The sequence below is a fragment of the Meles meles genome, chromosome 5 (genome assembly GCF_922984935.1).
Source record: "Meles meles chromosome 5, mMelMel3.1 paternal haplotype, whole genome shotgun sequence".
Lineage (NCBI taxonomy): Eukaryota > Metazoa > Chordata > Mammalia > Carnivora > Mustelidae > Meles > Meles meles.
In genome coordinates this window covers 30,201,171-30,215,156 of record NC_060070.1, presented here as the reverse complement: position 1 = coordinate 30,215,156, position 13,986 = coordinate 30,201,171, and the positions used below count along the sequence as shown (strand labels likewise).

Here is a 13,986-nt window from a genome sequence, read left to right as displayed (position 1 = left end):
CAGCTTGCTTCCACCCCAGAGATTTTGTGACTCATAATCTCCTCCACCAGGAGAATTCTGCTCAGACCCTCCTAGGGCTTTATCTCTGACTTGACTGAAATCTGGACTCAAATGTCAGGACCTTGATGTTTTAAATGTCAGGCTCCTCTGACCATTTTATAAAAAAGAGTGCCCGCCTTTCTTCTTAGTCATACTCTGATTCTCTTATCAGGCTTTACCTTCACTCATTAACATTCTTTACTTCCTGAAATTACATCCTCTAAATTTTTCATGCTTCGTGTCTGTCTTCTTGTTCACTTTGTCTGGCTCGGCCCGTGCTATGAACATCAGAACAGCAACTCTCATAGAACTGTCACTCAAGAGAAATATTTGTTGAATAATTTAGTGAATTGTTTAATAACAAATTGTTTAATAAATTCGTGAATGAATGACTCAAGATAGATGGCAGGATTTACTTCCTTCATACCTCAAAATTTTTAACAGATATTAAATAAACCACTATAGTTAAACCTTTACAAAACTGAATTATTAAATAGTAGAGACTGGGGCACCTGGGTGGCTCAGTCGTTGGGCATCTGCCTTTGGCTCAGGTTATAGTTCCGGGGTCCTGGGATCAAGCCCCACATCGGTCTCCTTGCTCAGTGGGAAGCCTTCTTCTCCCTCTCCCACTCCCCCTGCTTGTGTTCCCTTTCTTGCTGTGTTTCTCTTTGTCAAATAAATAAATGAAATCTTAAAAAAAAATAACAATATAGACTCAGGGAATTTTTTTAATCATGGGACCCAAAGAAGACGTTGCAAAATATTTTTTGCTAGAGAATAAATTGTAAAGATATACACATGCAACACCAATAATTACTAGCTGTTACATCAATATAAATACTTTTTAAAAAAGATTTTATTACCGATTGATTACTGATTTGATTATATGATTATTGATTACTGATCATACTAAAACATTTTATATCATAGATTATTTACAGTTGTTATAACTTACCTATTATTTTAAAACAGACCCTAAGAATTCAGTGTGCTTAATCCTTTATCCCCTGAAGACAGTTCACAGAGTAGAATTACAAGTTCACAATTCCATTAGAAAGATTCCCTATAGTTCACAGTCATTCATCTTAGTGCCAGTAGTTTTTTCTTAGTCCACTCGTTATGATCCCATACCATGTAAAGTGGGAAATGAAAAAACGTTTAGCAGAAAATATATAGGTGAAATAATACCTTCAATCAATAACAAGAAATTGTGTAAATGTTTTCTAGGTTCAAGAAATAACATGAGATTTTAAATACTATTTTGAGTTACTTCTATTTTCTATTTTGAAACTTTTAAAAAAAGATTGTATTTATTTATTTGACAGACAGAGATCACAAGTAGACAAAGAGGCAGGCTGAGAGAGAGGAGGAAGAAGGCTCCCTGCTGAGCAGAGAGCCCACATGTGGTGCAATCCCAGGACTCTAAGATCATGATCTAAGCCGAAGGCAGAGGCTTAACCCACTGAGCCACCCAGGCACCCTATTTTGAAACGTTCAATATAAATTTGTTTCGAAGAAGCCATTCATTCTCTCTGTCTTTTCAAGAGATTCTTATTTGATTGATAAATATATAATAACATTAAGTTTGAGTAATATTGTAGATTTTTCCTTTTTTATGTATGTTTAAATGTATAACTATAAAGATTATAGGATATAATAGAATATTTTTTGCATTTGAGTGATTGTCTTAGAATAAAGTGTTTTCATTTATATTATAATTTTAAAAAGTATTACTTATTTTAAAATCAAGAAATCTATATACCCAAAATGCAGAACAAAAATGTCAGAGACTCCATCATTCAGTGTTTTGCTCATGAATAACGGATATACTAAATAATACTTTCAATTTATTGATATGAATGATTTCAGATTATTTTTTTAAAGGTTTTATTTTTTGACAGAGTGATAGAGAGTACAAGTAGGCAGAGCAGCAGGCAGACGGAGAGGGAGAAGCAGGCTCTCCACTGAGCAGGGAGCCTGATGTGGGGCTCAATTCCAGGACCCTGGGATCATGACCTGTGCCCAAGGCAGCTGCTTAACCAATTGAGTCACCCAGGCGCCCCTTCAGATTATTTTTAATTGAAATTTAATTTTCTTGAAATTGTCGATATGGAAAACAATCCTCAATTTCTGTGTACCCATTTTTTTCAAGCAAGCTAAATCAATTAAACTACTCCATTAAAAAACAAGTGAGTCCCTGGAAATACTGAAGTGAGAAAGGAAGATACCATAACAATTCTAGCACAGAAATATTAGTATTTATAAGCCATCCAGTTGAGAATTCACAACAAAATCAAAACTGAACGTGAAGAATACAACACACACACACACACACACACACACACACAAAAGCAATCAGATCCCCTTCAACCCTCACTACCCGCACAAAAAAAAAAAACCCATCAAACTCTAGAAATATTTTGGAGCCATGGCTCTTCTTAAGAATTACCAGTTGAGAAGTTTATTTTTCATTCCGGCATTTTTGGCAAGCTTGGTATATGTAGTCAATATTGTTTGAAATTATCAGGAGGCTTACTTAAGCATGAATAAAGTCACAGATGTGGCTTGTGTTTAATTCTTTCTTATTTGTCGCTATTCAGGTCTTTCATGTGTGAAAGACATCTCTGTATTTTATAACTAAATTGTCCACTGTACACTGTGCACAATGTTGTTAGTACTTGGTTTGATGAAAAGCAACCGAAGGCATATTTCTAAAATATAATAAATAAATATAATTTACAGAACTACAAGTAGATATTAGCTTATATACTGTATATAACATAATTTATAGAAGTTTCAAGTTAAGTTTTCACATATATGAAATGTGTAATTTTAATCTCATTACATTTTTTTCTTAAACACAACCTAATGAATACTAACTAACATAATGGAATGAGGTAACTTCTTTTTTAGTATAAGAAAGAAGTTTAGGGAAGTACTGGGGAAAGAATCTGCAATAATGATGGTTTAATGCATTCACTCAATCATTTAAAAATATTTAATGACCCAGACACTATAGTAGGCACTGGAGATGCAGAAGGGGACAAAATGGAGAAACTCCTTACTCAAAAGAGACATACATTCTATTGGAAGTAGGCCAACAAGAAATAACATAATTTCAGGTCATGATAAGTTTAATGAAGAAACTGAAAACATGGTAAGAAGATAAAGAGTGATAGACTGAATGGTTGGCAAAGATCCCTTTGAGTGATTGATACGAGAACAGACACATCAGAACATTCAATTGAGTGAATAAAGCATGTAGATGAGGGGCAAGCTTTCCAGGCAAAAGGAAAAACAGGTATAAAGTCTTTGAGACAGAAGTGTGTGCACATGTAAAGATTAGCCATGCGACCAGAGTTGCTGAAACAATAGTGATCCCACGAAGACCAGAAGAGTGATAGGAACTGATGTTGATTCAATAATCAGCGACCATTTCTCCTAGTGCTTTGTAGGACAAGATTAGGTTTTATTCTATGTGTGCTAGAAGTAATTGGAGTATTTTGAGCCACAAGCGATAATCTGGCATGTGTTGTAAAAAGAACTTGCCTTTGGAGGAAGAACAGACTCTAGTTGGGCAAGAATGAAAGCATGGCCGCTGCAGGAGTGCAGGTGGTGTGACCAGGTGGAGACTGGTGGAGATGGAACACCGTGTGTACAGAAAATGAACAATTTTTCCCTAAAAGTGCACACAGAAGCGAAAGCATGTGTCCACATTATGCCCTATGAAGAGTTTAGGAGAGTGTGGTGTCCCTTGTAAGTTCCATAAAATTAAAATCATAATTAACTGGCCTAAATGTCTTAACTAAATCAGTTAAAATATTTACAACTTATTCAAATGCACCATTTTACCCATTTTCCTGAGCACTTCACAACACGTGGAAATGAAAAGTGTTTAGAACTGGTTTTCCATTGTTAAATTACAGGAACTTTCAGAAGCATGCATAAGACATTTTGCTGCCCAGAGCTTGTATTATAAAATAATATCATATTATGTTCTTTTTACGACTTCGTAAAGAAGATTTTTCTCAACATGATCAAATTTGGAGTCATTGTGACATTCATGAAGATATGCTTTGTTATCTAATTTTTGTATTAGGTAATTAGAATTAGACCAATAAATGTCATCATTATTCTATAAAACTTTAATCAAAGGTTTGCTATTAGCTATATAACTCCATAAAAAGAATTATTCTGTTCTCTCCCAGATGGGTTAGTCCACTACAAATTGCATTAATGAACAAATAAATCTCATTTCTAGAGTGAGATCAGGAAAAAAAGTTTACTTTGAAATTCTCTGAGTGATTTTTCTTTGAATATTTTAGTAAGTTAAATTGTATTTTAGTAAGTTGAAACTATACTTAGCAAACATTTACCAAGCAATTCCTTGGTGTCAGATTTTGTCCAATGCCCTAGGGATGTTAGATTGATTATTTTTCTTAAATATTTTATTTATTTATTTGAGAGTGAGAGAGAGAGAGAGAGGATGAGAGGGAGTAAGGTCAGAGGGAACAACAAACTCCTACTGAGCAGGGAGCCTGACTGGGAACTCAATCCTGGGACTCCAGGATCATGACCTGAGTCAAAGGCAGATATTTAACTGACTGAGCCACCCAGACACCCCTAGATTGATTATTATGATCATAAAACAATTTTAAGAGTTTCACATAGAATGATAGAATATTAAATAAAAATATATTAATAAGATAGCTGCAGCCCAGGCGTCCTTGTGAAATTTCCAGAGAGGGATTCTTCACCATTTTCTTAGTTCAGAGTTATGTGCTTTGATTGAAGGGCACGGCTGCAGGTTCCCAAGTGCCTGCACTCTCCAGAACAGGGACAACACAATTATAATATTTATGTTCAGGTCTCTCATATTAGTTGACTTGTATGTGAAAACATTAGAAACAACACAATATAAATATAGTCACAATTAAATTACATGTTTAAGCTTGCAAGTGCTATAAAAATTCACTCAGGAGAAATTAATGTGTATGGATTATTCAAAGAGGGCTACATAAGAGGAAAAGGACCAGAGCATGTTCTATACAATGTGTATAATAGAGGATAAGGAAGATCATTTTGGTCAGGAAATACAGAAACAATATAGCAGAAGAAATAGTTATGATGAATTTGATTGCACAGAAAAAAAGTGAGAAATGAATATGGTTAAGTCGTCTTTGGAAATACACATTCCTTATACTCTCACAACTCTGGATTTTTCATCTATAAAAAGAAAATCACACTAGAAATTTGGTAGAACTGTTGTAAGGATTAATGGAAATGACAGGAGCAAAGAATGTCGTCTTGGCCCGTAATGGACACATTTAATTTAAGTCACTTCCATGAGACTTTTTTCCCCTGCTGTTGCCACCTTCTCAATTCAGACCTTTGTCATCTCAGACTCTTTCTTCAAAACACAACACAAGTGTAATCATTTGGTAAAGCCTTCACCAACCCGATCAGTTAGAAGTGAGCTCTTCCTTTCCTTTGTGCTATTCATATGACACATAACAGCTAACTGATTTATTTTTCTTTGGCTGAATAGGTTTTTTCAAACAATTTTGACCATTAGCTTCTCTTATTGCAAGATGAATTTATTACTTTCATCTTTATTTTATTCTTTAAAATAAAACACCCATGGGGATAAGGAGTGCTCTTGTTGTGATGAGCACCGGATGTTGGATGGAACTGTTGAATCTCTATATTGTACACCGGAAACTAATATTACACTGGATGTTAACTGGAACTTAAATAAAAACTTAAAGTCTTAAAATAAAATGAAATGCCAATTACCAAATCTATGTTCATGGAATCATAACCTTTACATACAGAGATAAAATTCTTGGATTATGCAATTAACCATCAGGCTCTTTTCTACAAAGGCTTAGTCTTTAATAACATGCCAGTTGATGGGAAAATACCACATCTGTCATTTTAAACATTTTTAATACATCATCTTGATTATATTTCAAAACTATTATATTATTAATAGACTTGTAATGAAGTTAGATTGTATTCATTGACAATGCTATTATGTATCAATAATGTTCTTTACTGCTACGAGATAATCCGGAGGTCTGATTGTTTAAATGAATTTAAGAAATATATTTGGTGTGTAATTAGAGACTGGTTATTTTTGACAATTGATGTTTGATAAGTTTTGTATTTGTACTATTAGTAGTAACAACTAAGTTCTAATTAATTTAATCAACATAAAATTAAATAGTACTAATCGAGGATGTGATTGAAACAACCTGTTATTTAAAAAAAATAGATATTTTTGGAGCAGTTTTAGGTTTATAGAAAATTTTTACAGAAAGCAGAGTTTCTATATCTTCTCCGATTCTACCCACCCCCACAATTCCCCTTATTATTAACGGCTTCCATCAGTGTAGTACATTTGTTAAAGCTGAACCAGTATTGAGACATTAGCTAAAGTCCAGAGTTTACATCAGGGTTCACTCTTTGTGTTGTACAGTTTTATGGTTTTTGATAAATGCATGGTGTCATGTACCCACCATTATTATTTCTTACAGAATAGTTTCCCTGTCGTAAACATGTTCTCATTCCACCTATTTGTCACTCTGCTCCCGAGTCCTTGGGGCAACCACAAATCTTTCCATTGCCTGTATAGTTCTGCCTTTTCCAAAATGTCATATAATTGGAATCATATCATATGACTGGAACATTTTCAGACTGGCATCTTTCACTTAGCAATATGCATTTAAATTTCTTCCAGGTCTTTTTGTGCCTTGATAGTTAATTTCATTTTATTGCTGGATAATATTCTGTCATATGGATGTACCAGAGTGTGTCGATGCGTTTATTTTTTTTAACTAAATGTCTAAAACTGTCTGTATCTTTGGTTTCAAATAACTGATTCTTTTGTCATTGAAAATATTTTACTGTGTAATGTTTTGTCTTTTTTCCGTTTTGTATTTGGAATAGAAATTGTATTTTAGGCAATGCTAAGTAAATTTTAAAATTTGGTGTATGTCAGGGCACCAGGGTGGCCCAGTTGTTTGAGTGCCTGGCTCTTGGTTTTGGCTCAGGTCGTGACCTCAGGATCCTGAGATGGAGCTCGGTGTTGGTGTTTGCACTCAGCACAGTCTGCTTGAAATTCTCTCTCTCTCCCTTTCTTCCCTCCCCCGTGCCCTGTTCATGCATGAGTGTGTGCTCTCTCTCTAAATAAATAAATAAAAATATTTAAAATTTGGTATATGTTGGGGTGCCTGGGTGGCTCAGTGGGTAAAGTCTCTGCCTTTGGCTCAGGTCATGATCCCAGGGTCCTAGGATCAAATCCCAAATTGGCCTCTTCTTCTACTGCTCCCCCTGCTTGTATTCTCTCTCGCTCTGTCAAATAAATAGATAAAATCTTTAAAAAATAACACAAAATGAAATTTGGTGACTGTCTAGCCAGTTATATTAATATATGCCTATTGAACAACTTTTTTTGGAACAGTGTAGTAGTTTTATCTTAGCATATGTTATTTTAATTCTTTTCCTAAGTTTTGTTGGTACCTATCACGGATTTAAAAATATTTTATCCATTTAAAGTATATGCACTTATATGCCTGATATGTGGTGAAATTCTACTTTTTTTGTGCCTAGGATGAGGGAGGTTACAAAGCAAAGTGGCACATAGATACCCTGGGCTATATAATCAACCCCTTTAGCACGAGTGAACCACAATTTCATGTTGTCCATTTTTTACTAGATCTTTGTTTCTTAAATGATTATTTTATTTCCCTAAGAAACTTGTTTACTTTTCAAACCATCTGTATGTCCTTCCCTTCTGTCTTAGAGGAAATGCTCTCTTCCTTGTGGAAAATATTCCATCAGCCTAAACTCTTCACCTCACCTTCTAAATTGTCGTTAATTGTAATCTGGTGATCACGCTCCTTACTTCCATGTATTTCCCTTTCCATCTCTATAAACTCCTTGATAAATGAATTAAGGAATGTCTCCATGATTCCATTTCTGGCTTCTGAGGTGCATATCACGATTAGTTTTGGGCAGAGGTTCCAAAAGCTTGGGGTTTATGTTTTAGTTCCAATGCTCAATTAGCTCTATGACCATGAACAAGTTTTTGACTTCTCATGGATTCAGTTTTCTTATCTGAAAATGGGAATAATAGTGGGATTACGTAAGGATTAAATATAACAATTCATGTAAAGTTCTTAGCACAGTGCCTATTGCATAGCAGATGCTTAAAGGACATTAGCTAGGGGCGCCTGGGTGGCTCAGTGGGTTAAAGCCTCTGCCTTAGGCTCAGGTCATGATCCCAGGGTCCTGGGATCGAGCCCCGCATAGGGCTCTCTGCTCAGCAGGGAGCCTGCTTCCTTCCCCCCTCTCTCTTTGCCTGCCTCTCTGCCTACTTGTGATCTCTCTCTGTCAAATAAATAAATAAAATCTTTAAAAAAAAAAAAGGACATTAGCTATTATTGCTAAGTTGATTTTTTTTTTTTGATTTATGAATTTGAAATATGATGATACCTTCTCCAGGGCCCTTAAGACCCTGTTTCCCCCTCACTCTAGTTTTTAGAGAAATCTTTTTCTCTCTCCATTGCTACTCAAAGATACTCTATTCAAGCATCTGACTGCTCCTTCTTCCCCACACACACCTAGCACACAGATGCGCACACATACCCACAATAATATTGTCAACAAAGGTATCTTCTTAGAGAAGTTTCTTTAAGTTCTCCAACAATCCTTGAGGTAAGGAACCTGTGGATGCCCAGTTTCATTATTTCATACATCTCTCTGTAGCTCACTACTAGGAGAACTTCTTTCTTATTCTCTGAAAGCCCAGTGAGTTTATGAAAATAAAATGAATGTAGAAATATAGCTTCCTGTCATGTATGGGAATAGGTGCCTTTATTATTTCAAAATATTATAATTATTTCTTTCAATATATTAGAGCTGAAGTTCATCCTGACAGATGGTTATAGCATGATGAGTGAAGAGCACTAGCAATTTAACATATTTAAGCTACCGTGGAAAATTAGCAACTTTGTGAAAATTGAAAAACTCATTTCCTGATGTGATTTAGGCAAGGCTGCAAGGATTTTCATTAAATAATATAAAACAAATTAGAGGGATAAAAACAAAACTCGGGGGCACTAAACACAATCACATTAAAAGATGATTTACAAAATGTTAATTATTTAAAGACTAAAATCTTTTAACTGTACCTATAACCAGGAAAACATGATTCTTGATTATCAGTTAAATAATTTGAAGTAGATATTATTATTACTACTATTTAGAATCTGACCAAGGTACTTAGGAAGTCATAACTGATACTACGTGTTTTTTTTTTTAGTTTAGATTAAAAATAATTATGAGACGATCCCATAGCATAATAATTCAGTACTGAATGTACAATAGTCTCTTCAGTTTTTTCATTCTGTACAGTTTTTCTCTTTATTATGTGCAGTAAGTGTTGGTTTGCTAATCTAGAAGGACATAGAGATGAGTAGCAGAAAAAACAGATGCTTCCATTTAGAGTCAAGAATGCTTTAAATGTTAATGTAATTCTTACTCAGACAATTCTCAAATGTGAATTGTTTGTTTTGTTTGATTTGGATACTGACTTCTTTCTCGAGACTTAGAACCAATTTCCCCCTCCTTTCTTCTGTTTCTCTATACAGAAAGCTGACCTTGCAGTTGCCCCACTGGCTATTACCTACGTTCGAGAGAAGGTCATCGACTTTTCCAAGCCCTTTATGACACTTGGAATAAGTATTTTGTACCGCAAACCCAATGGTACAAACCCAGGCGTCTTCTCCTTCCTGAATCCTCTCTCCCCTGATATCTGGATGTATATTCTGCTGGCTTACTTGGGTGTCAGTTGTGTGCTCTTTGTCATAGCCAGGTAACATGCTCACTTTTGTGATTTTTTTGGCAATTGTTACCTCCTTTTTCTAACTAATGATTGTCAAAAGTCACAATAATTTTACTTTTCTTTTTCTTTATTTCCCTTGGGGTGCTGAAGAATAATGAACTCTGAAGAATCCCAGAACTTGTTAAAATATTCTATGCTGCCTTTTTGGCAGAAAGCATGCTGGTTGTGTCAGTAAGCTATAAGTTTGGTAGAGTTTACTCTTCTTAATTGGAATCTAAAAGCAGTCTAAATCATTAGGACATAAAAATTATTTCCTCATTTTGAAGATTTCTTGTGCCAGAGAACAAAATAATATATTTTATTAATTTGAACTAATAAATCAGTCATAAGAAAAAAACCAAAGTGGTAAAATGTAAAAGGAGGCTTTTTTAAATGAACCATGACTAATTAAAAATACGCATTTTAACTATAAAAAGACTACAATTATTTTCCACATAAAATTTCTCATTTTTTCACAAAATAAATTTAATGTATAACTACAAATATTTTTGGCTCTGTCATCAAAATTGAATATTAAGTATGAGGGCTATTTTTTTCAATTGTATAGGTTCTTCTGACAAATTTATCACTAAGGATATTTATCCTTTCTTGAACTTATTCTTTTCTCAATGAAATCATGTATTTGTTCCTAGCAGTAAAAAAACACTTAGTTCATTCAATTAAAAAAAGGAATGAAATCACTTCTGGAAGTAGCACAATATTTTGATATATGTACTTTTTTATAGTTATACACAGTTTTTTTGATATTTATGTATAAATGCCATAAAAAATTTATAATTTTCTACCTAACTGGTTTAATATTAACACATGAGTCCTTGAGACAATTATCATTTGCATTGGGGTGAAATTTGTATTGGAACCATGTGTACATACAGCATTTATAGCTGTATGGTAGATCATGTTATAATTTTGATTTGAAGTTTAAAGTTCTCCCCCAAAAAGAGAATTTGAAGTATGAAGTTCATAAATTTTTAGCTCCAGCTTTCTCCATGTCTTGTGAAGACAAAACAACCTTTTCATTTTGAGCATCATTGCATCAGTTACATTTATTTTTATAGTGACCAATACAAACCATCCTGTTTTACATGTCTTCAGAGAAACAAGTTCAAGGATTACAGTGTAAATAATTCAGTGGCTGGAGAACTCTACAGCCTGCCCACGGGCAGATAGAAAAATAAATACTCCAAAGTATAGAGAAAGCCTTTCTTGCTCTCTGCAGGTACACCTGCTCCTTCTTAATCAAATTAAAGAAAGTTCCCAGGAAGGAAAAATCAGAACCGAGAGGTAAATGTCTTGAGACCATTCTGAGGCAATTGTGTGGGCATCAATTAAACTGAGTTAAGTCTACTGTAGTTTCCAGGGGACCTTAGATAGAGACTATTGAGTTACCTCAAATTCGTATTAGGAATTTCAGATATTACTAATTTCCTGAGCTCAAATCTTCTGAGATTACATTCAAAACCAAATACTGAAACATCTGAATTCTTTTCCAGCTGAAAAGTACATTTGCAAATAAAGGCATGGGGTTTGGTTATGCACTCATCTAATTTTCAAAATATTTCTTTAACTCTCAGTTTGATAAACCATCAAACAAAATAACAATATAACACCTGTGTAATTATTGTAACCCGTGCTAATTTTACTCAGAATGGATAAACCCATGTCATTCTTTTTGAGAACACAACATTAGCTTGTGTGCCATTTTTTAGTGTCATTAAATTCTGGAATACTACCGTTATATTTTATTAATAGTTATTAATGATTGAATTTGAAAGTGATTCTATTTCAACATCTTATTCAACAATGTGAGAACAGTCTCACACAATTTCAAAAATTAAGTATGATATATTCATTTATGGATGAAAGAACATATATTCTATTAAATAATAAACAATGTTAGATATCCTATATTAAGTAATAAATAATATTAGATATCTTGGTAAATATGCATAATATGAAAATAGATTATTTGCAGATTGTCTCTGAAATATTTTGTTCAATTCTCAATATTAAAATAATCTTGTATAAATATTACTAAATTGAAAGCACACTAAAAACTCAGATTAAAAGAAAATTTCTTTTTTTAAAGAAAATTTTTCAAATAGAACTCATTTAACTTCTAAACTGAAACACCAAAGCCAAATTAATTTATAAAATTGAAATCTACTTCACTGCAATAAAAAAAAATCCACTCTGATACAGTATTGAAGTCTTGTTACCATGAAAGCAGTTCATGATGTGCAAATGCAGACAAAATGGCCATGTTTCAATTGCAGAGCTTAATTATCTTCCTAATTTAAATGGTATTATGATATTTGTTAACAGTTCATAATAAATGTAGTATTTTGATTTTTAATATATGCTTGAAGGCTATGTCTTATGTCATATAGAGATCACTGATGAACTTAATAACATTATTATTGATATCAAAATAAATATGGCATTGTATTTATCTTCATGTATATTTTTTGTCTTTATCTCCATAATGATCATGGGAAAAAAGAAAGACAAATTACATTTAAAAAATTCTCAGATATATGTTTCCTTCTCACTGAAAATCACAAAGTTCTAAATACTATGCCAACAACAAAATTTTATTATAAAGTACTGATCAATTGTTGGAATTTATTTTTTCTAAAGTTAAATTTAAAAGTAGAGTATTATTGTGATGCTGTTTGGGTGGCTCCATCATTAAGCCTCTGCCTTTGGCTCAGGTCATGATCCCAGGGTCCTGGAATCGAGCCCCATGTTGGGCTGCCTACTAAATGGGAAACCTGCTTCGCCCTCACCCACTCCCCCTGCTTATGTTCCTTCTGTCACTGTTTCTCTCTCTGTAAATAAATAAATGAAGTCTAAATAAATAAATGAATAAATAAAATCTTCAAAAAAAATAAAATTTCCCTTCACCCTTATTATATAAGAAAAAGATTTATCTAACAAATACTTAACACATATTTTAAAATTTTTTTAACCAGTATTAAGAGATATGTGGTCTTATTTGTCTTGGTATGGTTTTATAATGCAAACACTTGCATTATTGTTTATAGCATAATGACATAATCAGCATGCTTATCTGAATTAGTGGAAAATGATTATTTGACAGTAAGGATGAGCCTGAGGTTTGGCATTCTGGACATGGAATGGCCTTATTCTGGATATCCTAACCATAGCTCTTGGCTGACAGAGAAGCAGGAAGAAATCTTGTACATGACAAACTTGTACTTAATCATATTTGTCCCTAAACCTTTTCCCTCTTTCTTTACATTATATTTTCTTTTGACCTAAGTGTATTAGTACAGAGATAGCAGTTAGTCATATAAAGAGTCTGGTTAGGACATCCACCCTTTATACTCAGAGGATAGGTAATTTTCACCTTGCTTCAAATATTTCCTTTATTAAACAACAGATAATACTGATGCAGTAGATGTTATTTATAAAATGAGTCAATTTAAATGCCCATAATGTTGGAGTTTTCGGTTGGTTTTTTTTTTGTTGTTTGTTTGTTTTTTGTTTTTTGTTTTTGTTTTTTTCCTTTTAACAGAGCTATTTTGAAATTCAGCATGTAAATCTTGGTCTAGGGTTCTTAGTAGTTTGGTGTAGAGGTAAATAACTGAGGACCAAACTTAAAAGAAGAGCACAATGCCATACACATTTCCCTCCAACAGGATTGATGGAACCTTAGTAATAATTCACTAAGCTTAAAATAATATTGCATATTTTATTCTGAGGTTGACATTTTAAAATTAAACAAAAATAAACTGGAGGAGAAAAGTAAAACTATATATATATATTTTAGTAAGAATATTATTACAGAGAAATTTCTCAGGTTACTTAAATAAATAAATGAATGTGATCAAATATAGGAAAAAGAGGAAAAGAAGGCAAGTGATATTGACTAACCTGGCTTTCTTAGCAAAGATAACAAATTAAAGATTATTCAATGTGTTAAGTACATAACATTAGTTTTTCTGAGTTAAAAAGAATATAGGAGTTTCTTGTACATTGTGGGGTTGACTGACTTTGCATGATTTTTTAGA

At 33.3% G+C, this 13,986-nt stretch overlaps 1 protein-coding gene across 5 annotated transcripts in view; it reads left to right on the top strand.

Moving 5' to 3' along the window:
* GRIK2 (glutamate ionotropic receptor kainate type subunit 2) overlaps positions 1 to 13,986 on the top strand; it is a 657,055-nt gene that overhangs the window by 482,094 nt on the left and 160,975 nt on the right. For all 5 annotated transcript variants that reach the window (XM_046006541.1, XM_046006542.1, XM_046006543.1 and 2 more), the window contains exon 12: positions 9,696 to 9,919. In XM_046006541.1, coding sequence (XP_045862497.1) covers positions 9,696 to 9,919 — 224 coding nt within the window. The remainder of the gene's footprint in view (positions 1 to 9,695; positions 9,920 to 13,986) is intronic.